General features: G+C 37.2%; 1 protein-coding gene across 1 annotated transcript in view; it reads right to left on the bottom strand.

Annotated features, from left to right (window-relative positions):
* MSH3 (mutS homolog 3) overlaps positions 1 to 24,488 on the bottom strand; it is a 117,790-nt gene that overhangs the window by 42,132 nt on the left and 51,170 nt on the right. Inside the window, exons 11-14 of the mRNA XM_074165799.1 lie at positions 23,245 to 23,329; positions 22,744 to 22,853; positions 11,326 to 11,458; positions 2,432 to 2,619 (exon numbers count right to left, since the gene is read on the bottom strand). Coding sequence (XP_074021900.1) covers positions 2,432 to 2,619; positions 11,326 to 11,458; positions 22,744 to 22,853; positions 23,245 to 23,329 — 516 coding nt within the window. The remainder of the gene's footprint in view (positions 1 to 2,431; positions 2,620 to 11,325; positions 11,459 to 22,743; positions 22,854 to 23,244; positions 23,330 to 24,488) is intronic.

Here is a 24,488-nt window from a genome sequence, read left to right as displayed (position 1 = left end):
AATTACATAATTACCCTGAAATCTAATATTTGGAGAGGAAATAATTAGCAAACTGAAAATAATAAAACATAAAAGTAATAAAAGGTCTAATATTCTACCTAATCCAATAGCCCTTTGCCTGAGAATTAAACTAAAACTGGAGCCAGTGACCAGACAGGAAACACAAAGCTGTGCTTCGATTTTGCATTACATGGTCATAGTTATTATATAAGTGACAGTAAAGATGCCATTTAAAAATACAATACTAATTTTTAGAAACGATGTTGTGCTAATTAGACCTGTTTCCATGGGAATGCAAGGGAAAAAAGATTGCTAGTAGCCAGCAGCTGACTGTGAAGACTGTCACTGCCATGTGATACTTACTGAAAATTTAAAAGTTGACAGTTTTAAAAAAAAAAACACAAAATCCAAAATCTCGAACTCCCCTGGAGCAGAGGGATACTTTTGAAAACAACTACAGGATTTTATCCACACCACACAATAAAATGAACACATGATGCAACATGCATATGTGTGCGCAACTGTGTGTGTATGTGTGCATGTATGTATTTGAGTAGTCATCATGATTTCGATGAAAGGCTCTTGAGTACAAATAATATTGCCACACAAGTCTGAGATACATAAAGGCCAAAACGTAAGTCATTTTAGTCGTCTTGAATAAATGCTAATGAAATATATGCATTCTGCTAATCAATTATGGCATCTTCTACTTATACTATTTTATCTTAATTTTTGTGTAATATTATACACATCATAAACACAGTGACAGAAAAGAAACCAAGCATATTTGTCATAACCTGTCACAACTATAATTGGATACCATGCACTAGTAGAAATCTCATAATCCCACCCCTCCAACTGGAATAGCAAATATTTCTACCCTCCTCAACTTCTAAACTCACACACCTTGCATCTGTCTCTAATTCAGAAGCAAATACAGTAAGTTCTAGGCTTTAATTCTTAAATTTCTTTAATTTAAATCTCAGCTGGAGAAAGATAAAAAAGATTTTATAAATAAATTGGATGTTTGTTTTTAGTCTGTTTGGAAAATAAAAGATCAAAACTATGCTGCCCCAATACAACTATACCTTAACTTATATATCATATCTTTCATCAAAGAATCTCTAGGTATATCATAGCCAATTATATAATATTACACAAGGAAATGTTCAAAGTTAAATGAGCCTTGCTTATAGCAGGGAACTTTAGGATGATCTGGATATAAAGCTGGATGATCCTCACTTTGTGTTCAAAATGTCCTCTAGACATGTTGTATAAACAAAAACTACATTGAAAGGAGAACATGCTCAGAAAGGTTGGCTGTGCAAGCCAGACAGACTGCCTCTGTGCCTAGCACCATAAGAGAACCTTTTTTAGAAGATTTTATACTGCCTTTTTTTCTGAAATACTTTTAGTGACCACCAGGTATTTCTCCTAAATCCTGTCCCCAGGTTTTTATACATCCCTGCCTTACTGAACTCATGTTCTTCCTTTAGTATTCTGCACCTTAAGCATCCTGCATTCTTCTCCATGTGGTTAAAACTAGGATCTAGGGGTAACAATATAGGCATCAGTTCTTCAGAAGAAACAGTACACAACACATTATGTAAAGACACTCTCCCTTATAATGCATATTCATTCCAATTTAGCATCTTCTTCCTTTGTCTACCATTTTTTTTCTTGGACCAATGAAGGGCAGAATTAAGACCAAAAAGGGCAGGCAGCCTCCATACTTTCAGCTCACCTCTCCAAGACTGCAGGAAGGCAATTGCAGGGTAACGCCTGATCACAACCACAGCCTGAGGTAGGTGCTCATTTAGTCATTCTCTAGAGGGAGTCCATGAACAGGGCGCTAACCCCAGAAATACTCTGAGGGGGTACAAATCACACAGGCAACATGTAATCTTCAGAACTATTAGGCTTCAGATTTTCTGTCATTAGTGAGCATGTAAATAGATTTTTCTTTAAGGGGTGAGGAGTAGTCAAAGCTTTGACGAATTTTCACAAAAATATGAAAAGGCATATTCCTGAGAGCAGAGCAGCCACTCTGCTAAAGGTCAAGACTCTCTTCAAAGGGAAGTTTCTCTATTTAAAAAAATAATTTAGAAGTTGTTTAACAACTTGAACAAAACATATTTTGCTCTAAATTAGTTCTCCAAAACAACTTAAAAACTTTCAAAAAATTATTCAGCCTGAGGCAGACACCCACTAGGCAAAATACTTGCTTGCCTATTTTAACTTTAAAAAAAGAATATAAGCTCTAGAAAATAACAAGCTCTGCTTTAACTGTAAGCCACCTGTACATACATAAATATAAAACAAAAAATATAAAAATAAGGTGTACTAAACAAGATGCATAATTCAAATAACTGAATACATTTAGTCAGAAAGCCTATGAGGCACGGAAGAATAATCTATTTTCTCTACTTACTTGGCTGCTTCTTCATTAAGGATCTTTAAATAATGTTTTACTGGGGAGAGGAGCTCTGGGATTTCCAGCAGTGCATTTTGTAGTAGAGGAGTTTTCACATGAGAATGTATGACTGGAACGAGAGCTTGAATTTCAAAGTCCAGACGAGACAGGGTGCTGACTATCAAGAAAAACTCTTGGGTTGAGCACTGAGAAGAGAAGCAATGTCTAAGTCATTCGACCGTATTATATTTTCATTAAATCCTCCAGGTTGTTTTTCATTTTGAAAATAAGGCAAAATACAGTTAAAACATATGGACTGTTACACAACTGCATAATCTTATCATATTCACAAGGTTAATAAAGCATACTAATTTTTTAATCATTGTCATTAGCAATCAGTCAAGAGCTGATCTCCATTATTACTGTTGCTGGAGGGAGATGTGTAACACCTATGCAATAGACAAACAGCAGAAAAATGTGCTAATAATGTGCAAACAGCAAAAAAAGCAGGTTGATTAATTTTATGAATACCAAAATGTGTCCATATGGGCTTGTGCACCTATGTTATCTGAATCCCCAAGCTGCTGTTTTGGCAAGGGAGGGCTTGGAAAGACATGGTCAGGCACAGAGAGGGAGAGTTTTGAAATGAGAACACAGAAAAGAAAATAAAGGAAGAAAAAAAATACACAGAAAGAGAAAACCAGCAGTTACTGCTTAAATTGCTTGTAGCTATTGCCAGCTTCAGCCTCTGCCCGGCTACTCCCAGGTCTATGCGATGAGAAGGCAAACCTGGTCTTTGTCTTTCATCCTCTCCTTCACTACAGTTATGAAAGAGATTTTTCTATCTCTTTATGGCAGCTAGCCAGGGCATCATCGAAAGGGAATCTCCCAGATTGAAGCCAATAGCACACAGCACTTTCAGAGCTTGCTTCATGATATCCACAAAGTAGGAGCATATCAGTTCCCTTAAAGCAGCTTCTCACCAAAAGCAGTGACTTATAAAAACAGAAATTCCTCTCTCCTCCTTTTTTAACCATTAATATTGCTTCTGATGCAGCTCAAATATTTTGCTGTTCGATTATAGATGCTCTTCAGCGTCATCACAGTTTGTTACCTTTAGCTCATTTTTGAGAACTAGCAGTCAGGGTCAAGGTTTTGCAAGCAGTTAACAACTCTAACAAAACAATCCACCTCCTGTACACTCTAATCCCCTCCACCCAGTTGTCCCACTCAACTCTCAGCTACCCCAGGTACTCATGCCCCACCTATAAATTAACTAACAGCAAATCTGGAATTATCTTTAAAGAACAGTTTTCTGCACAATATGCTGTTAATTTCAGAGAGTTAGAAGAGGCTTAGCTAAGAAGTAAAATTACTGAACAGAAAGTTGGTTCTGTTTTACCTCAAACCAGGACAGTTTGCATTTGTGCTACACCATATTTGCATACGAAATGGAAATCCAGTCCTATGAGACACTTAAATGCCTTCAAACCCTGCTGAATTCAGTGTCACTCCAGGACATTTCCATTTCAGGAGGTTTGAAAAAAGTTGTCCATAAATAATTATGCTGATATTTCTTCGTATTTTACTGATCTGTAGAAATATTCCTTCTTTGGCCTCCTAAACTTCTCCCATTGGTCAACTGACAACACTGAGAAAACCAGTTTATGTTCCTCACCTGAGGATGCAAGGAAGGGAGAAGGGTATACTGAACGCTTCTAATATAATATTCTTTGTATGCTGCACCCTTCTCTTCCTACATTTTTTCTCTCTCCTACCCAGGCAAGAATTCTCTCTCCTATACAGTCTAGAATTTAATTTCTGGTCAGTATTTTGCGGTGATCAGTACAACACTGATTACAGATCACATAGGCTTCACTACGTGTAGCATTCACAGTAGTGAATCACTATTTCATAAAACATATCTACATTTTCATTTTGACATCCTTTTTCTTTCAATTTCTCTCCAGAGGTAAATTTTTCTTTCCTTTCCACACCCTTATGCAAGAACTAAGACAATTCTCTCATTTACTACACTGTAGTTACTTCTCCCAAATAACTTCTGTACCCAGTCTTGGAATCAAGTATAAACAAAAATGCTGGGCTGGAAAGGAACTTTTTCTCTTCCTCCCCACATATGTAAACCCTAAAATAAGTTTGCCCTGTAGCATCTACTAGCGCTTCAGAACATGAAGACCATCTAAATACAACCTTCTGAAAACCCTAAAAAATAAATTTAGGTACACTCTAGAGGGCCTTAGCCCTCTTCTCATTAAATACATATCCCTGCTGTCACCAGTGATGGAAGAGTGGCTTCCATGCTGTATAAACACAGAATAAATATTCACATAAACCTGCAGCCCTGACAATCAACTATGGGCACTGGAAGTTTTAAGTGACTGACAACAATAAGGGTAGAAAGAAAATAATTTATAAGGCTAATTGCTATGTTCACTGATTTGCTGTATCATAAAGCCTACTAAGCGAAAACCGAAGTAAAATAATTCCTGGCCATTTAAGATGTGTTCATGAGTAAGTAAATATAACTGAAGTTCCCATAAAGCCAGTATCTGTTAGATACTCTTTAACAAACCTGTAACAGGACTGTGAGATGAACTTGTCATATCAAACAGGGAAGATTGGTAGATGCTGACTAAAGAATATGCGATTTAACCATAATATTTTATGGCATTCAGGAAAGCCAGAGAGATTACGCTTTGAATGTTTCTGGAAAAATCTAAGTTCATTTTTGTTTCAAAACCATGGAAGTTAGGGACAGAAGAAACTCATTAGGTGGCAAATGCTCCATTTTTCTGCATCAGTTTTCTTTTTGTCTGTTCTCCGGCCTTTATATTCCAGGAAACTATGTGCTTACCACTTCCTTTCAGAAACTAATCCATAAAGCAGTAAGTATCCTCATGTAAAAGTTTTATCTGATATTTCCCTTCCATTACAGCAATCCCAGTATCTCTAGTTTTACTCTTTTGTATTACACTAACCGAACTTGTCTCTTTGCTGTTAACACCCTTCAAATATTTCTAAACCTTCTGTTCTCCTTTATTCATCAGTTTAACCAAACTATAATCTTTTAATCTTTCTTCATAAACAATCCATTATTCAGCCTCATGAAAACTTTCGTTCTCCTTGCTGCAATTTATCAACATCTTTCTGATAATCTGGAACTTACTTATTCTATCTTGTAAAAGCTCTGACAACAAAATAAAACAAAATAATAAAGCGGTAAATCTGTCAATGGCATTTGAAGTCAAAGCACAAAAAACAGGTCTGAAAGACTAAACAAATGATAAATCCAGGCTTGGACTCAAAGTCAAAGTAAAATACAGTATGACTGATTGCATCACCATCATCAACCTTGATGTAGATAAAGGATAAAATTCTGCAAGACTTCCCTTGACTACAAAATGTACTGAAGGAAGCAAAGGCTGAAGCCCTGCCATGCAAAACTGCAAAGCAGGTCCCTGACAGACAGCATTAAGTGATTCATGGGAGAACAATACCCAGAAAAGAAGAATGAGCAAATATGGACAGTAAAAAAATATGTCAGTTGAACAGGTGGTGTTTGTTTGGGGTTTTTTTGTTGTTGTTGTTTAATTGCTATTTAAAAAAAAAGAAATCAAATAGGGACTTAACTGGTACACTATCCATATGAGGGTGGGAAAAGGAAAGGATTTTAAGAGTACATAAGAACACCTGTCTGAGGTGCTCTTCAATAAGGGTGGTGAGGCTGGTGAAGGCGAAGCTTCAATAAGGGGAGGAAGTCAGATTTCAAGGCAGAGCCACTTATAAAAGAATCAGCAGGAAAAAAAAGAAAAAACTTTGTCGTGTACAAAAGACACTGTAAACAACCCTGCAAGTTATCATGAGATTTCTCAAAGGATGCTTAATGAACATGCTCATGCTTCTCACAGCAACTCTGATAGCCAACACACCATAACAGTCATCTGATGAGTTAAAACCTGTTTGATTCTACTGTGAACTACAGTCTACCTGTAGTTCGGAGAACGGGAGAACGGGAAGAAGAACGGGAGAGAATGGGAAGTTATGCTTTACTGCAAACAACTTCGTTAAATGCAACATTCACAAGAAAGAGGGTGAACATACCCCTTTTGTGCTTATTCAGAGTATTACTGTTTCCCCTGGCTTGATTTTAGTAACACTGCAGGACTTTGCATCTAAAATTTAATGGCTCCACTGCAGAAATTATTTACTAAGCAAACAGATAACTTGAAACAGATGCATAAAAATCACTCCAAAAAGCTGGGCTACATTAAAGTGGGACTGATTCCATTCAAATCCTAAGCAACCTTACAAAAGATATATAACTGTGTTATAAATTAGAAGCTTTTAATATACAGTAGAAATGTTTTACATAAAGCAGGATTAATAGTCTTGCATTCACAAAAGATTCTCACAAGCTCATTCAATGCTATTTTTTAAGTGTAATTTTGAAATGCTGTCAATGATAGCTACAGCTTCTCTGGCACTAGAAAAATAACCTCAGAGTTGACAGTGATGCCAAACAATGGTTTCAACCAGCAGTTTATTAAACTGTACCGAAAATGGTATGGCTGCCACTGGGAAGCATGCACAGTGGTATGCCAGGTTTAACACCCTTTCAACAACAACACTGAAAACAATTTAGCCTTGTTTGCATTAGTGAAATTGTTTCCAACAGATCTAAAAGGAAGCCACAGAGACGCACAGCTGCCAGCCATTGACCACTGCAAGTTAAAAGCATTTCAAATAAAAAAAAAGGGAGTTGAAATGCAGCATACATTTATCACTCCTTTCCAACTGTAATAACTACCTTTATTTTTTTAGTATAATGAGCATAGTAGGAAAAATGAGGTATTTAATTTTAAAGTTACTATGTCCCTTTGTTATAATGCTATTTACATTAATCAGCTTAACAGGAAACAATTTGCTCAAATTAGCATTTAATATTATAAATCTAAACATATCTACGATGGAAATTCTTTAAAAGATTACTAATATATGCAAGATGTGCATACTGCTATCACAGAAGAAAAAATGTAAAAAAAAAAAAGATACATGTTAGCTGAAGTCAATAATATATTATGCTATGGGGAGAATTTGTTTTAAACATTCTATACAAACAGCAACTAATTCCCTAAGCATATATAACAGGTATTGATTTCATAAGAGAAAACAAAAATCAGAAATACACCATTTTTCTCTGAATCTTCTGAAAATCACACTATCTTCAATGAAGCATCAAACATACCTTCCAGGGAAGGGCACATTTTTAGCATCATTCTGGTTGACAAGTTTACACGAAAGATTTTAAACACTTATCGCCCAGCTGAGCAGCACCCTTCTCCTCTAAGGAGTCTGAGCATGACAGCGAGGTAGTGAAGTTTCCACTGGAAAACTGAAAGACAAATCCCACAGGGAGCCTGTAGGCAGCCAAGCAGCAAATACCTGCCTTGTAGCAACTGCCTGCTTTATTCTGCACATCTGAGCAGCTTGGTAAGTGGGCAGCAAAGTTTCAGGGACTGATTGAGAACTGAACAGTTTTTCCCAACTGCAGCAACTTGTGAGGAACTGTGAATGAGGGAGAGCCTATGGCTGAAGTTAGGAGCAGAACAAACTGAAATGACATTTTACTACGTCCCGCTGAAGTCTGATTATTGACCTCACTCCTTGTGTAGGAGTTCAGTAAAACAGCTTCACTTTAATGTGATCTGTAAATTCAATGTCCATTTGTTATGATTCCTGTCCACTTTGATGACTGAGCTTTAGTCAAAAAATAATGTTTATTGAGCAAAGGGTACAAATAAGATAAACACTCATGGATCAAGCCTGTATATTTATCTTCTGAAACACACTGCGTGAAACTGGGTATGAAACCAGCAAGCATCATTAGGATGGCTCTGTAGGACACATTTGTAAAAGTACTGATGGCATGTTTACTCTGTACTGGTTTTCAGACCTACTCAAACACAGGTCTCTGACTGCTCTCTTGCCGTTCTGTGCACTCCAAGGCAAGGCTAACCAGTCATCACTTTAACTGAGACCACAAAAAAGTAAGGTCCTGCCATTCATATTTCCCACTGTCCTGAAATGCAGATCACAAAGGGAAATATAAGTGGCCTAAATTTTTTTCTGTTATCTGGTGGCTGTCTCCAGAGGCTAGAAGGCATGGCTAAACTGGGTACTGAAAACACTGAGCCAACATGTCGCCCAGCAAGATCTAATTCTGCATTAGCTCCAGGCACCATTTAGACAAAACTCTTGACAGTCTCCTTTTGAAGTCAACTCCTGCATGCTACCAAGAAGTCTTCAAACAGTTCTTCTCCAGCCATCCTTTCCTTGCCATAGAGAAGGGTGAGGCCATTCTGCTGTTGACAGTGTTTCTGTCTGGCAAGATGTTAGGTGCTGGAGCTGCAGGAACTGAGAAGAACAATCAGTCCTGGAATTAATTCCACTCTCCATGGCAACAGGAACGTTGTTCTTGTCTCCTTAACCATTCCCATAGTCCTTTACCAGTCTGGGGCAAACTCGGAGGTAGTAATACGACCTCCAAGGTAATACCTAATTCCCAGTAGAATAATGTTTTTCTCATTCCAGATTGCTCGTACCTAGGGGGAAACGAGCAATGGGTTTTGGTGGTTTGGGGTAATGGGAACTTGTGGAGGGTCAGATTAACAATTGCCAATTTGAATGATGCTAGCAGGTGAGCATCATTAGCAGACTTATTAAAAAAGTATTAACAGTCATACCAGGAAAATATACAATGATGTTATTTACTGGAAGAGTTCCTGTAAGGATGTTTTGCCTTGCAAAATCAGTTCTACAACACAGCACTGTTTTGCCTTATTTTTTTTCCTTTCTCCTCTAGAGGTTACTGGTGCAAACTGCATTGCACAATAAAAGTTCCGCAGTGGCTGATCTGAATGAAAGATGTCTGGAATGACTGAGACAATCCAGCCACTCTGTGCACTTCAGAGGTCTCCCTTCATGAAATGTACCTCCTCAGTCCTAACGTCGCTGAAGCTTAAAGGGCCTGAATGATGAAATACTTGTCACATTTACCTATTTTTCCAGCAGCTGACACTGAATTAACAAACCTGCATTGCAAGATATTCCTTTAGTTAGGCCAACAGTGAGCTCCACTCAGAGTTTTGGAAGCCTTAGAGGGAATGAAATTGCAGGGAACCTCATTTTGAGCATGTGGGAGACGGATATCTGGAATTAACAGAACTGGAAAGGCTGCTAGTGGGAACTGAAATGGCAGCATTTACTGGATATTCTGAAAAAAAAAATCATGAAAACCAGTTACTCTGTGTTCTTGAATATGTATCTGCTTTGCAGGGACCTTTCTTCAGGCTCCATATTCACTGTCTGTCTAGACTGCAGAATGTTTCCCAGAGACTGCTTTTGATTCTTTATTCAAAACAGACCCTGTCTTTCAGGGACATTGTGATCTCCTCAAAGTCCTCAAGATCTTCATTGCTTTGGACGCTCTTCACATCTTGGCAACGGATGGCAAACTAGATTTTTACTAAGGGAAGCTAATTCATCAAAGGAAGAGTGCGTGCTTGGATTTTCCCCTCCATTTACCCTTCTAAAGGAGTCTGGTGGAGCACTTCCCCTCTCCTGCAACTTCTTTCCAACATATGTTGTTATGTTCCACTAAATGTATCTTCACACTACAGTGGCTGTTGTTAAGACAAACTACATTGTCACCTCATTCCAAAAGTCACATGAAAATCTAGGGCCTCTGAATGGTTCCACCTAAATGCCAGCTTTAAAGCTGAGAAAGGTAAGCAGCCCTAAAACAGGAAGAGAAACCTGAAGAAACAGACACAGCCTAGTACAATAAAATAAAATAAAAAAAAGAAAGGAAGCACAGGATAGCAGTGGAGGATTGCCAGGATATTGTGAAATACAGATGTATCCCTACAAACCTTATTACATACCACTCAACCTGAAATGACTTAAAAGCCATTAGGGAGTGAATTATCTAATTTCTGGACAGTTCTTTTGAAAGAACATTTGTATCATGTGGATACTGTACATTTTAGAGGATGGGGAAGTTGGTGCACAGTCCCTCTTTTCATATCTCATCACGGCTGAACCTCTGTATCCATTCATCTAAATATGCAAGTTTTTCCATGTGCCTAACACTGCAACACATTATGGCTTTAAAAACTATACAAGAACTGAGTTTCAGATTTTCAGAGAGAGGAAACCTTTGTGCTGTACCATCCAAAGAAATTACAGCTTTGCTCTCCTACCCACCTATTCCTTTATCTAAAACAAACTGTCAAAACCTCTAAATATAACGGTGAAATAAAAGAACATGAAGTACTGCACAGGTGCTATTAGCACATTAATCTGCTTCAACTAAGAATTGTCAGTGTCTCATTACAAGTAATTCTTATTAAAATGTGCAAGTGAGATCCAAATTACAGAATTTATAAACAAATTAGCATTCATTTGAAAACAGCTAACTACAGCCAAGCAAGTTGCAAGTCTTATTTTAAATAAGCATACAGAATGCAATGCATTGTTTTAAAGGGAAATAGTTTAAGGCACAAGGACCTATTGCACCATCCTATCTCACTGAATCCAGCCACTAAATCATGAGTACCATAGATGTTTTTCCTGTTAGCTTTAGCAATGTAATGTATGTATTCTGGAACCCTATTCAGACATTTCTTTTATCAGCATATCACTGATAACAGATAAAATAAGATTCTACTCTAAGGTAAAAATAACTTTTATAAAGTTACATCCATTTATTATTTCAGCCTCAGTCTTGTTAAAAAGAAAATATTTTTAAACAAACGTAAAAACTATGGAAGTACATTAAGATAGAATCACACCACCTAGAAAATAATAAATTAGGGTAATTATGGGTATACCTTTTTGTGAAAAACACTGCAGAGGCCTCTCTGTAGATCTGGCAGCTTACAAAGAAGATCTCGAATCTGACCAAACACACTGGATTCTGACATCAGAATTTCAGACACAGCATCAAGCCGGGCATTTATTTCACTGTAAAAGAAGAATCAGAAGATCAATAAATAAAACTTTTGTTTCTCTGAGGGGAAGGAATATAGCTAGTGAACTTTTTCCTTTGGTTTGTTTTGGTGGTTTTTTTTTTAAACTTTGACTATGGCCACATTCTCATGAATAGGTAAGTAGAAGAATTAAGAAATGTGGAGAATCTTGGGCATTCATTCAAGACGCAAGCAAGATCCTGGATATAAGCTCATTATGCCCTCTCTATGCTCAAAACAGCCAAATACACACTTCAGTGTCCATGTGTACCTGCTCTTCTAGTGGTACATAAGATGAGCAACTCTGAATCCTGAATATCTAACCCTAAAGTAATTTGGGGAGGGTGGGTTTACATTTGCACTCTGTGTAGCATACTTTATTCTAACAGGGTATTAATATTGGTTACTGTTTTGCTCCTCTACTTTTGACCCAGATCAGCAATTGGTAATTACATGAATTAGAACCATAGTTGGGTTTTGGCTTCTTTTTTCTTTTTTTTCCATAGCCTGTAACACGAATCTCTGTATTTCAGGACTGAAGTCAATCAATGAGGAAACATTTTTCTTTTTTACGCAAAGAAACAATTCTATAGTTATTTGCACCTTCCATACAAACATATTCTTACAGCCACTGTCAGAAAAGCGCTTTAAAATGGACAACCTACAGTCAAGGTTCACCTTGGTTTACATTGCTGCTAATGGCACAGCTACAACTTCCGATACGTCCATGAACTGGCTGTAGATTGCACAGCTAACGTAAACTCCATTCCTGCTTTTTGTACAACGAAATTGCCTCAATGTGGCTTTCTACGAAAAGACTGAGATTAGGGATGCATACAGCCCAAAGGAAACAAAGCACAAGGTAGCACGCTCGCTGTAAGACAGCAGTGAAAGAGATGTGTCAAAGCTGGAAAGCACGATTCCTCTGCATGTAGCTTTTCCATGCTCAGGCTTTATCTCTCAGGTAACTGTGTGCACTACAAAATAGAGTCAACTAGGTGAAAGCTGCTAAGATTTGCTGAAGTTTCACATCAAAAAACATCTGTTTCAGATCATGTTTCCCAAGAGATCCTCACCAATGTGCTGCTGGGCACACTCTGTGGGTACCAGCACGCTGGAAGGCTTTAGCTGGCATTTGGAAAGTTTCCGGCAAGTAAGGCTGACTCAGAAACACAACATTCCAAGAAACTTTAAAAATCCTCAAGAAATCCCAGTGCTTATTTTAAAATCCTTGTGTTTTCTCCCAGTATAGCAACTAAGCCTTATTACAACATTTTCCTCCTGAGACAAGAAAGCTCAAAAATTCCCACGCTGCGCTGCCTGTGTCCGTCCACTCTTGCAGGTTAAGAAGAAAGCAGTCCATTTCAGTCCCTCGATACGGACACTTCATATACCAGCCAAGTGTGTGCAAGGCAAATACAGCCCAGCCCACATCTGTTCTCACCTACCAGCAAGATGCTTAGAGCTCTGCCAACACAGAGGGATAAAAAGTAAGGATGCGATCAAAATGTAAGATTTCGGGAGAGACTGCCTGTCTCACTCACGGCTTTTTTTGAAGAACTGCTGTGCCACTTGCCACTGTAGCTGCTAACAAATACTATCCAGGATGAAATCAATGAAATTAGGCAGCTCCACAGGTTGCAGACGTTACCACAGACTGGCAGTCAGAGGCCTCTGGCCCTGAAGACAGCTAAATCTAAGAGTCCTTGAAATTTTATTACACTGCATGTGAAAGAGAGAACATCATGACTGGATGTGCACTCGGATGCACATAAATCTAACGACATCTAAGTGCCAGGATTTTTTCAGTGACATACTGCTTTATACTAAAACAGTAAAGCCATCCCCTCATCTGTCACAAATGACACATATTCATCCCCAGAGCAGCCTTGCGGAACAACGCCAGGATTTGCAGTGGTGACCCAGCTGCCACCATCTACCTGGAGCACAGGCAGATGCACTCCTCCACAGCCACCATACAAACTAGGGACAGGCTCTCTGCTGTCGTGATCCGGGCACCTTGAGAACTCACTCGGTGATCTCTGAACTGGACAGCAGACTATCAAATCACACCACAGCACCCAAAATACTCCACTGTCCTCAAAGATTGCTTTTTCCCAGCCCTGAGGAAAACAGAAATGTCAGACTTTGTAGGCTCTGCTTAGCAGCCCTGCTGCAGGTCACAAGAACACTTTCTTCTTCCCTACCACCATTCCACTCCAAATGCACAAAATTAAACATTTCTCCGGTTCCTCTGGGCAGCCGGGCAACCTGCAAGCAACGGCAGCAGACGGCAGCTACTGCCAGTGCAACTGCTCAGACTTACAGGGGCTGTTTTCAGCACAGAACACATCTGAGCTTTAAATCTGATCCTTGAGAGACACAATCCCTTATGTGGTGCACACTGGCAGGGTTACTAAAAGTTATGCAACGAAATAACCAAAGAGCAAGCTGTTGACATCCACGAAGTGTATTCAAGACAGCAGAGATTTAAGCTTTGTACATCAATTAGTGAGGCGCCCTAAACTACAGCTGGATAATGGAAAGGAAATTGAAAAGTGTTAATATCAGTGACAAAGTAATAAAATACCCTGAGTACACAGGTTTGAAGCTAGCACGAAGTTACACAAATTCTGAAAGGTCAGGATCATCAGTCACAATTACATTTTCATGGAGAATTATCAAAATGTGCTGTACTTGAGACCCTGGAACACTGTGTGAAGGAGTAATGAACTGTTAAATTATAAACACATGTACCTTAAAGAAGAAAATAATCTGTATTTTTATTATAAAAAGCATGCATAAGCAGCAGAATTCTGTTCCAGAATACTGTCACTTAATTTAAACAGCATGATTATATCTGTGTGGCCAATTGAAAACATACAGTAATATGTAAAATAGATGCAGATATTCAAAAAACTCTTCCCTTCAAAGCTTAATCTGCACTTTAATCATCCTCACATATGGCTATGTTACTGTAGCTCCAGTAATCTAAAACTAAGCATCCATACAGTTTTTCTGCTTTAATCCTACAAATAAGAAAGGGTCAGGAAAACAGCATCCAGTATCAAATGACCCCATTTTTTCCACCTGAAAACAAAACATAGCGGGAGTCCTGTTTCAAAAGCCAGAAAGTACAGGGAAGAATTATGTAAAACTTCATGTGTATGAGGAAGGAAGGACAGGGAAGAGATTTGATGAAAACAGCCAGATGATGAATTTCAAGGTATGCTTTTAAACTTTAAATATTTATACTTAAACTAATAAACATTTTGTTGAGCACTAATATACTATCCTGATCAGTTGTTAAACGACCTCAAAAAAAATTTGTTCTGCACTGCACAGTTATTCAGCATATTTTATGCACAGTTTGGGGTTTCTAATCCCTGCATGATCTGGAAAAAAATTTCACCACTAGAAAATCTGAATCTAACATTATACAAAGAAACTCAACAGCTTATGCTAAGAAACTGTCTTACATTTTATAAACTGGCTACTACCTCATTCTCTATTTATGTGCAATATTAGCCTATTCTTTCCCACCTCCATAAACCATGTCAGTGATCTGAGCTCTATCCAATTTTCCAAACAATCATCTGTGAAATAAGGTAACATAAGACAGTTGACTAAAAGCAATACGCTTACTTCTGCCATACTCTCCATTTAAGAATAACATCATTTATACAATACTATAATCACTTTGCAATGTATTTAAACATAACAAAATCTAACTGCAGAATTTTTCATCCTAGTAATTTAAAAGAACTACTTGAAATTAAATTATGAGATACTCCCCTATATTATTCTGCTGCCAGGTATGTGAACAATACAGAAAATTAGCAAATATGAAAATATTTGAATCCTGAACTAAAAATTATTTTGACAAAGCAGAAGGCTGCAGATACAAATGCACTGCACTGAATTAACATCTGAACATTTTAACAATCTAAATAGGATTGCTGGTTGCTACTGTGCTAACAGATACGCTGATCTCTCGTAGAGTAAAGCAAACCTAACATTTTTAGATGTGATAATTTATCATTACATTTACATCAGATGAAAATGGTTAATGTAACTGCTATATAAGAATTGCAGAAAATTTTCAGTCATACAAGGTTTTGCTTTTATAAAATGAATACAAATTTATCAGAAAACTCTTAATCTCTTAACTAATGATAGATTCACAAAGTATGAGATCATTCATCATGGTAAGGACATAGCTGAAGTACAGTGAATGCATAAAATTGAAATTCATTTTATCTGTTTAGATACCACAGCAAAATGTAAAACTAGCAGTCACAAGAATTCACCTGAAAAAAAATACAACGAAGGGTATGAAACAACAAATGTTGCTTTCCATGAACTGTATTACATAGATCAAAGCCCAGCAGCCTCCTGCCTACAGCATTTCAAAGAAAGAAAATGTATTACTCAAACATTGGGAAAACACAAGATACACATGGGTATCAATTGTGCCTGGGGAAATCCCTGAACTGCAAATTGCTGGAAGCTGGGAGAGTGTTCTGGGGAGGTAACAGGACCCAGTGGCCCTGTTTTCATGCTCTTGTCTGATACTGGCTACTTTCAAACACAGCACAAGGTGAAGGCTATTCTGACTTCTGTTGCTTTATATTTTGTCTCTTTCAAACATTTTGCTTTTTTCTTGAACTTCCTTCAGAACACAGTTTACAAAGGAAGACTTTGTATGAGTTGATGAAGTTAAATAGTACAGACTGTTTTTTGCTTTAGACCACTCTCTCTCATAACAAGCAATTAAGGCCACGAAAATGCAAAGCCATGTATATCTCTTTTTAAAGAACAAGCAAACAAAAATAAGCAGTCTTTCTCTGGCTTTTTTACTTAGGTGGCTAAGTTAGACTCCAGCTAACTTTACGGGATAAATTCTGAATTGTTAAATTGAGCTGTGACCGCTGGACTTTTATGTATTAGCTGCAATGAAAAAGTACAAACAAGGGTAACTATATCACAATTACTACAGTGCAATTTAAGTGAAACCAAAAAAAAGGTAACATCTTTTTGGACTTGCTCACTTGTTTTTCTATACACAGGAGAAACAGAGTTATTTACTCCCAAGACTCCTGATATCTCAAACCCCTCCAGAGAGGTCCAACTTTCCCCTAAATAAACACACAACAATGAGAAGACAATATCCTGAATGGATCTCAACTACTTTACAGCAATATACAAGTACTATAAACTTTGTCTTCACATCTGTTAAAAAAATGTATAAAATATGCAAATGGTAATCAAACACTTTTGTTTATGTTCACACACAATGTATTTCAGCTATTTGTGCCAAAAAAAGGAACCATTAGCTTCTATAGCCAACATGAATGAATGCCTGATTACTACATTTATAAGGAGTTAGACACAGCATTCAATGGTATCAAAACACAGCCAGCAAAAATGAATGAATACATGTGATGATGCTGCAATCTTTTTCTTTACTACGACAATTTTGAGATCTCACGCATATGCTGTAACCTGCATTTGTGCATTTTATATTGGCACTGATGCTATAAAATCTTTATTCTTAGGAGGAAAATATAGCTGGTGGAATTCTGCTGTAGGATGGGTGGATTTTATGCCTAAATCACTGCTGCAAAAGAAGATTCTAATCCAGCTCTGGATCACAATGGCATAAAATGGCAACCAGTTTAACTCAGAATTAAAATGGGTTTCTTTGAAGACTTTGAGGTAGTTTGTTCTACTGCCCAGATATCTTAATTAAGGGAACAATGACAAAGTCAAACTTGAAAGACTTTCCTTTAGGACTGTATTTTGTGTATAAAAGTATAAATAAGGCAGCACTCAATACATTCAAAGTGAGAGGATTTAGAACAAGCCATTTTTATATTAGGAAAGACATGTCGTTGCCAACATCACTATAAAGGGACACTCTTCTTCCCAGTTCTACAGTACATATCTTCCAAACAGAAGTCATGTTGCATTAGTAATACCAGTTTATGCTCTTTCTCTTCTTTTTTCTTCTTTCTCTTCTTTTTTAGATAAGCATCTGTCTGCAGTTTTGAATTTGCTAAAGCTGTGGTCATTCTATGATCTCTCAGGCAAAGTATATTCAGACTACCAGCAATTATTACTACTTTCCTACAAGGCTTCAATTCAGCCTCATAAAAGCATCATCTCATCCAGAACTGGACGAAATGGGGCACAAAGGCTACTAGAATCACAGGAAACAAAAACTGAAATCGTGTTTTTCCAGGATAATTAAATATTTGGTTTCTCTAGCCTGCAAAGGTTAAAATGTTTCTAGAAACTCTCTAAATACATACAATTTTTCTCTTTCCTTGATCTTTAAACATCAGCTTTAAGTAGAAAAACATCAAATGAGTATAAATAAACTACCAATAAATGCAGGCAAGAAACTACACAGAGAGTTCCAGCCATTAAAGTCCCATATTAATTTTTGGCAAACAGTGTGCCTTGGAGAGAACATGAACCACATCATAGTAAAGCTGAAATACATCAACAGGATGGGGTGAATCTGAGGCCAAAAAGGTGAGCTCACCCTAACAAAGCTTTAAGTGTTTGATTTGCTGATGCCCCTTGCAGCACCCAAAAAGAGGCTTCATGACTATCTATTTGATGTGGTCTGGAACACTTTTTAACTAATTCCATGCTTCTGAACTTCTATTAATGGTCTGTAATAATTAAAAGAGACTTCTCTGTCCTCAGCCCTTTTCCACTGCCCTGGCAGAGGAGATACCAGCAGGGTGCTGGTCACAGCACTGCACTGGGAGAGCTGAGAAACACTGAGCCTTGTGCTGGCTACCCCTTGCCAGCAGCCCAGAGTCTGCACAGAAAGCAGGCAGAGGGATGTTGGGCACCCAGGTGAGGTGGGAATTGCCCACTTTTATCTCACAAGGTCTCTGTTACAGCAGAGATCCAAGACATTGATGAAATCTTTGATCACCACTCTTCATATGGCACTCTATGTTATGTTAGGGGCTTTTAATTTTTTGCTCCACACTTAACTCTGGTACACTAAGCATAGTCTGTGACTTGCGGTACACCAAAACTGACATGTATCCCCAAAACATGGGTGTGAAGTTTTGTGCGTGGCTGTGGGGGGTTGTTTTTTTCCTATTTCAACACAGGATGACAAGGGCAAAGCCTATTCAGCCCAAAGCCTTGAGCAAGCTTTCCGTGCTGGAAGTTGCATGACTTCTAAACTCTGTATTTAGGGCATTCTGCTCTCCATAATATTACAATTAACCTCATTACATTAACTTCTGCACATCATACACAATATACAAAAAAATTAAGAGAATCAACAGAATATTAAAGAAATAAAAGTTAGATATTTGTGGATCACTCAGTCTGTTTAAGCCATTTCAAACCATGAACACCCTCAAAAACCACTAGATACCACTCCAAAGAAAGAGACAGCACTGTGCAAGCTAGTACGTTCACATCACACATATTTTATCGCTTCCAGCTATCCATCCTCCATGCCTAAACTTTTAAAATTTTGCACTAGATACTCTAATAACTCGTAAACTAAGCACTTTTGCAACAAAGGCAAACACCGGCATTTTCCATGTTATCTTCCACTTTTAGCAAAGTCCCTACCTTCTCCCTGGCTTCAGTACTAGAAATGACACTTCATCATGTCCACCCACTGATATTTAAAAGATATTCCACCTCTCCAGGAATAGACTAGGAGAGGGAAAAAAAAAAAAAAAAATATCTCTTATGCAATGCTTTCTATACATACAGGCCACAGAGTTCTCTGCACAGGAATGGAATTCTACATATATCCCCCAACAGTGGCTGTAAATTGCTCAGTATGATACAATCATCATTTATCTCAAATTCTACTTTAAGCATGTAGTCACCACTTTATTAACTTTACAGTGTGATCTAATATGGAAATAATAAAACTCCATATAATTATGCTACTCATCTGCTTTTTTCAGTTTTGGACTCTTTGTTCAATTGCAGACAACCTTGACAAAGTCAAGGAAGGTTTTTGATATCAAGGAAATAAATTTCCCACAAATTGTGCAAGAACCAGCTGAGCAAGACACAGATATAAATTTATACTCAATAAGGAAAAGGATGCAGTATTTGTTCCACAGTTTTCTACTCTGCTTGGACCGGGCAAGCAGCATCTCTATAGCTTGGATCCAGTCATAACACTTAGAGAACAGGAAAGAGAGATGCTAAGATGAGGATAGGAGAAAGTAACCATCGATATCACAGAGAGACAAGGAAAGACATGTTCTAAAAAGATGAGGCTTCAGATTGTCCCCATGCAGGACAACAACTTGCTTGCACTTTCTTTTATACCATCACCATAGGAAAACAGATCCATAATATACAACAACGAAACAAGAAAGGGGCAAACCAGATCCAGGTTTGCTTAACCAGGCCTATGTTAAACTTAACTTTCTCCTCTTCCTATAGCTATTCAAAAAGCAATGACTGTTTCACATCAACTTCACAGGTTCTGGGATTAATTTTACATTAAGAAAAAAAAAATTTAAATTTTGCACACATACAAAGATACAAAGATCACATCATGTTACAACACTGTGTCCTGAGACCAGTCCTTAGCCCTTTTGCTGTTGATAATATGATAATACATAGCTCTACTCTTTCCTCTGCTGAAACTCCATTGCTTGACAGGAAAACAGCACATTTCATTCAGTCAAAAAAGTTCCAATCAACTCAGCTTTCTATTTCATTTTCTTTCCGCTCCCCTTACAGAAGTTAGGCCAGAAAGGCAGTCCATGGAACTTACATTCCAAAGGCAAGATATGCAAGGCAAGATAACACTCCTGTAATCCACAAAGATGTGACTTCTACAAAAAACAGTGACTTCCCTGATTCCTCCTAAAGGGCTCAGTCCTCAATGACTCATACAGTCTTATATCATCATTTTTGTATACATAGGTGAATAAGTGAGGTCATTACACCTTCCTTGGTTAGGCCTTTTTTTGTTGTTGTTGTCAAATCACACATGCCTAATGCTAAAAACCTTTCCTTGTTAGTCTCTAAATGTATCACATCACCGATGATCTAATGGATATCTTCGTTTGCCTAAATGAGCTGTCTGTACACATTTTACCTTTATTCAACCTAGTCTATGTTTTCTCCCCTGGAAATTTAGTCATCATCCCAAGTGATTTTCAGCTATAAGGCATAAAGCAGTAATTACACCCTCTCACTTTTTGATACACCCAGGGAAATGCACCTACCCACTGACTGGAAAAGATGCAGTGCAGAAATCTTACTTCCTCTGAAAACATCACTCCAGGAGGCACAGGTGAATTACAATTACAGAATGTTCTCTAAGTGCATTTGTGTGCATTACTGGAAACAGTACTGCCGAAATGTCTGATGCACTAAGTACATGAAATTACAAACTTAGAGTCAGAAAGGGGGAAATGGACAGAAACAAAATAGCTCTTTTAGCTTCAACTGAGGAATACTGTCATCTCCAACCATGGAACTTCCTTCCATACTGAAAAAGAAGGCTGAGAAAGGAAAGTATCAATCTCTAGAAGCAGCAAAGAGCACAGGAGAAAGAGAAGAAACCAAAATTGCAAACTTGCAAAGCTGGTTCTGCACTGAGACAAGGCAAAATTTAAACTAATATGCTGGTTAAGAAAGAAGGCCTGAAGTCCCCGGGTAAGCAGTTTTCTACCCTCTGTGTCTAGGTAAGAACATTGTGTATTGCACTGTTGAATGGTATTTCACCTGCTGCATCACAAATGTGATCATTTGGGAGCAAAATAGTTAGAGGCACTACTTTTCAGGTCCCCATCCTCGGTGCTGCCACCACACCAGAGCCTGTGCTCTGGCTCCCCCCACTGACAACTTCACAAACAATTCCCAAAAGGTCGCAAGGTGCCTCAAGAGCAGGAAAAGAAGTAAACTAATTTATTTCAATCTATTCCCATAAAGTGGCCCAGAAATTCTATCTATATGCTTTTACGGTGAACATCAAGAACCTAATCAACTTCCATAAAGTCTAATACTATTCAGGATGGTTACATCAAAAGCCTTTTTTGAAGTGGGTAAGATACATAAAAGGTATTATCAGAAGAATTTAAAAAAAATAAAAAGGCATACTGAAATCAACTTATTAAACCCCTATTAGAAACTGCAGTGTGAAAAAGTCTAACCAGTATTGCTCCTACAAATGAAAAAGGTCTCTAATATTCTAAATTAACAAAAAAGGAGGAAAAAAAATAGTTACGCGTTTTTCTTACACAACTGAGAAAAGATCCTTACAAAAAGGCCATTAAGAAAATCAAGCAACAATGCTTCAAAAGTATAGTGCTTTAGCATACTAAATTTAATCAAGGAAAAAAAAAAAAACTTTCTGTAGAAAGCAAGACGCTGCAACAGTGGCATACCACACTATTTAAAATTACTCAAAATTAATAAAAATTAAAACTGTGTAATACATTAACAAAAGTAAAACTGAGGGAAGATTATTTTAGATAACCAAACCCAAAGGATCTTCTGTATGCTATAGCTGAAGTGAACAAAGTGACAATTGAGTAAACCCTACATTGACAACACTCAGGGAATGCATATTTAAGGAAACAGATCAGAAAATTAAAATGTAGGCAACAAACATTCCATCTACTCAATACTGTTATTTACTACATATTCAACTACAACACTCCAATAAAGCCTGCAAAGAGAAATCAAAAAAATATGGAGTCCGTTTCAAGACGGAGACAAGTAAAACCAAGCATGATAGTATTACAAAATAAAGCATTTCTAAAGCAAGAATAAATAAAGCATATCTCAAAATACAAGAGTGACTAAACAATCATCATTCTTCCATATACAATACACTGTATACAGGGATAACAGAAACATCCACAGCTTAAATACATTAAGGATGTAAATACTTATGATGCAAGAAAGACATCAAACATTAACTGGCAAGTTTAGGAATAAAACATGCTCCGATAGCACATAATCCTCATCCATTGTCTGAAAAAGGATACTGAATTAGAATGGTACCCAGTCTGATTACTGCATAGGAATTTCTACCTTGCTCCAAACCTACTACTCTCAACTACTTAGACCTTCTGTGTCCAAACACAGTAGCTTAACTCTTTCAAACCTATATATAAACATCCACAGCTTCTACCGTAAAATTTCCTGTGTAAACTCTACTACGGACTTCGGGTCTTCAAGAAAAATAAATACACTGGATATACTCAAAACCATAATTTTACAGATTTAGCCCTTGACAAAGAACTGTCTCACCTGGATTTCATGAGGGGCTGGGTTACCCATTTCTTCAATCTGCGACGTCCAAAGGAAGTTTTAGTATGATCCAAGACCCAGAGTAGGCTTCCTTTTGTTTTCATATCAGTCTAAAATAATAAAACTAGCATAATTATTTTTAACTGAACAATCAATGATGTAGTGAAAGGATCTTCACCACATTACTTAAACATTCTGTTTAGGCTTTAAGATTTGGCAACTGCATGTTTGTTTACCAATCTTGTCAAACTGCAATAAGATTTCTAACTCATACTAAAAGCCAGCACAGATTAACTTTCATTTATGCTTCTGAAAACTTAATCCTCCTTCAGTTTGATCCCATTCAAACTATTTTAAACTTTCTGGGTGAGATTTGCAAACTAATTTAAACTTTCTGGGTGAGATTTGCAAACTAATTTAACCTAACTTCATTGGAAACAGTATGTAAAACAGCTGTGAAAATCTCAGCATTTATTAAAAAAATATTACATTTGTCCTTACCTGATTCTGTAAAATTTCGAGATTTTTCATTGTTGTCCCATTAATTGTCATGTACTCAGTTTCACTCGACAACCGTTTGAAATTGCTGGGGAGAGGAATTTCATGTTATATTTTAAATTTGGGCACAGACATAACCATAAAACACCGTCAACATTCTTACATTAGAGAATTAATAGTTATGCAAAATTAAAAAAAAAAAAAATCAAGTAAGAATTAAATTCTATTCAAATAAATAAAAGAACCGAACACTAGTAACTTTTTCTAATTTACTGCTTGGGAAAACAAGATTTATGACTCACTTCCCAGTTTCCTACAGAGACTCTGACAAAGCTCAGAATAAAATCCATCCCATCCATCCTTCCTGTTCTCTAGTCCTGATGTACTAAATGGTTAAGGAGGTACCCCTTCTTCAGTCTATGATGAAATTGAAAAAGTATGTGCTTTTGTTAGTATTCTGCTATGATACTGTAGGATTAGGAGAAGAGGTAGGACTAAGAATTAATAATTCGAGTGGAACAGACTTTTAACACAACTCATCATCAAAACAGCATATCAAAATATATATTCTTTTTTTTACTACTACAAATTTAAACAGGCTGCTATTGCAATTATTTACGAAAATAAAAAGAGGATATATTTAAACTATTTGATTTTAGTCTTAATATGAAGTAACCATGACCAAAATTACTTGACTTTTTGACACTCCCTAAAAGAACTGGATAAGACCAAGCCAAAGGTGGTATTGGTTTAGAACCATTGTTAATAAAATAATTGTATTAGAAGTGTAATCATATTAAGATATGAAAATTGTTTCAGTCTCAGACATACACATGTGGTAGTCGGGACCATGAACTGAAGTGCAAGATCCTCACTAAATGCTTCTGACAAATCAAGTCATGATTGTCTAGGTTAATCATACTGCTGACTGCCCTTTGCACAAAATCTAGGACACTCTTTATTGCCTTAGACTAAACAGAATGACTTGCTGGGAAGGATTTAAAACTGCTTTCTTGACTTTTCACGAAATTTTTTCAGTGCATTTAATTTTAAACTCTCTGGGGGAGCACTCAAATGCTCAAACTTTTCCATGAGGCGCACACAGCTGCATTATTGCTATACTAAAAACAAAAACAGCACCGTAACTTTCAGAAACATGAAATATTCAGAAACTAATGTTATATATTTATAACGTATGCAGGTGTTTGAGCCTGCTAGCGAACTTGTTCCTAAATAATGGGTCAAAT

This window comes from Numenius arquata, chromosome Z (assembly GCF_964106895.1).
Source record: "Numenius arquata chromosome Z, bNumArq3.hap1.1, whole genome shotgun sequence".
NCBI classification, from domain to species: Eukaryota; Metazoa; Chordata; class Aves; order Charadriiformes; family Scolopacidae; genus Numenius; species Numenius arquata.
This window is presented reverse-complemented; position numbering and strand designations above follow the sequence as displayed.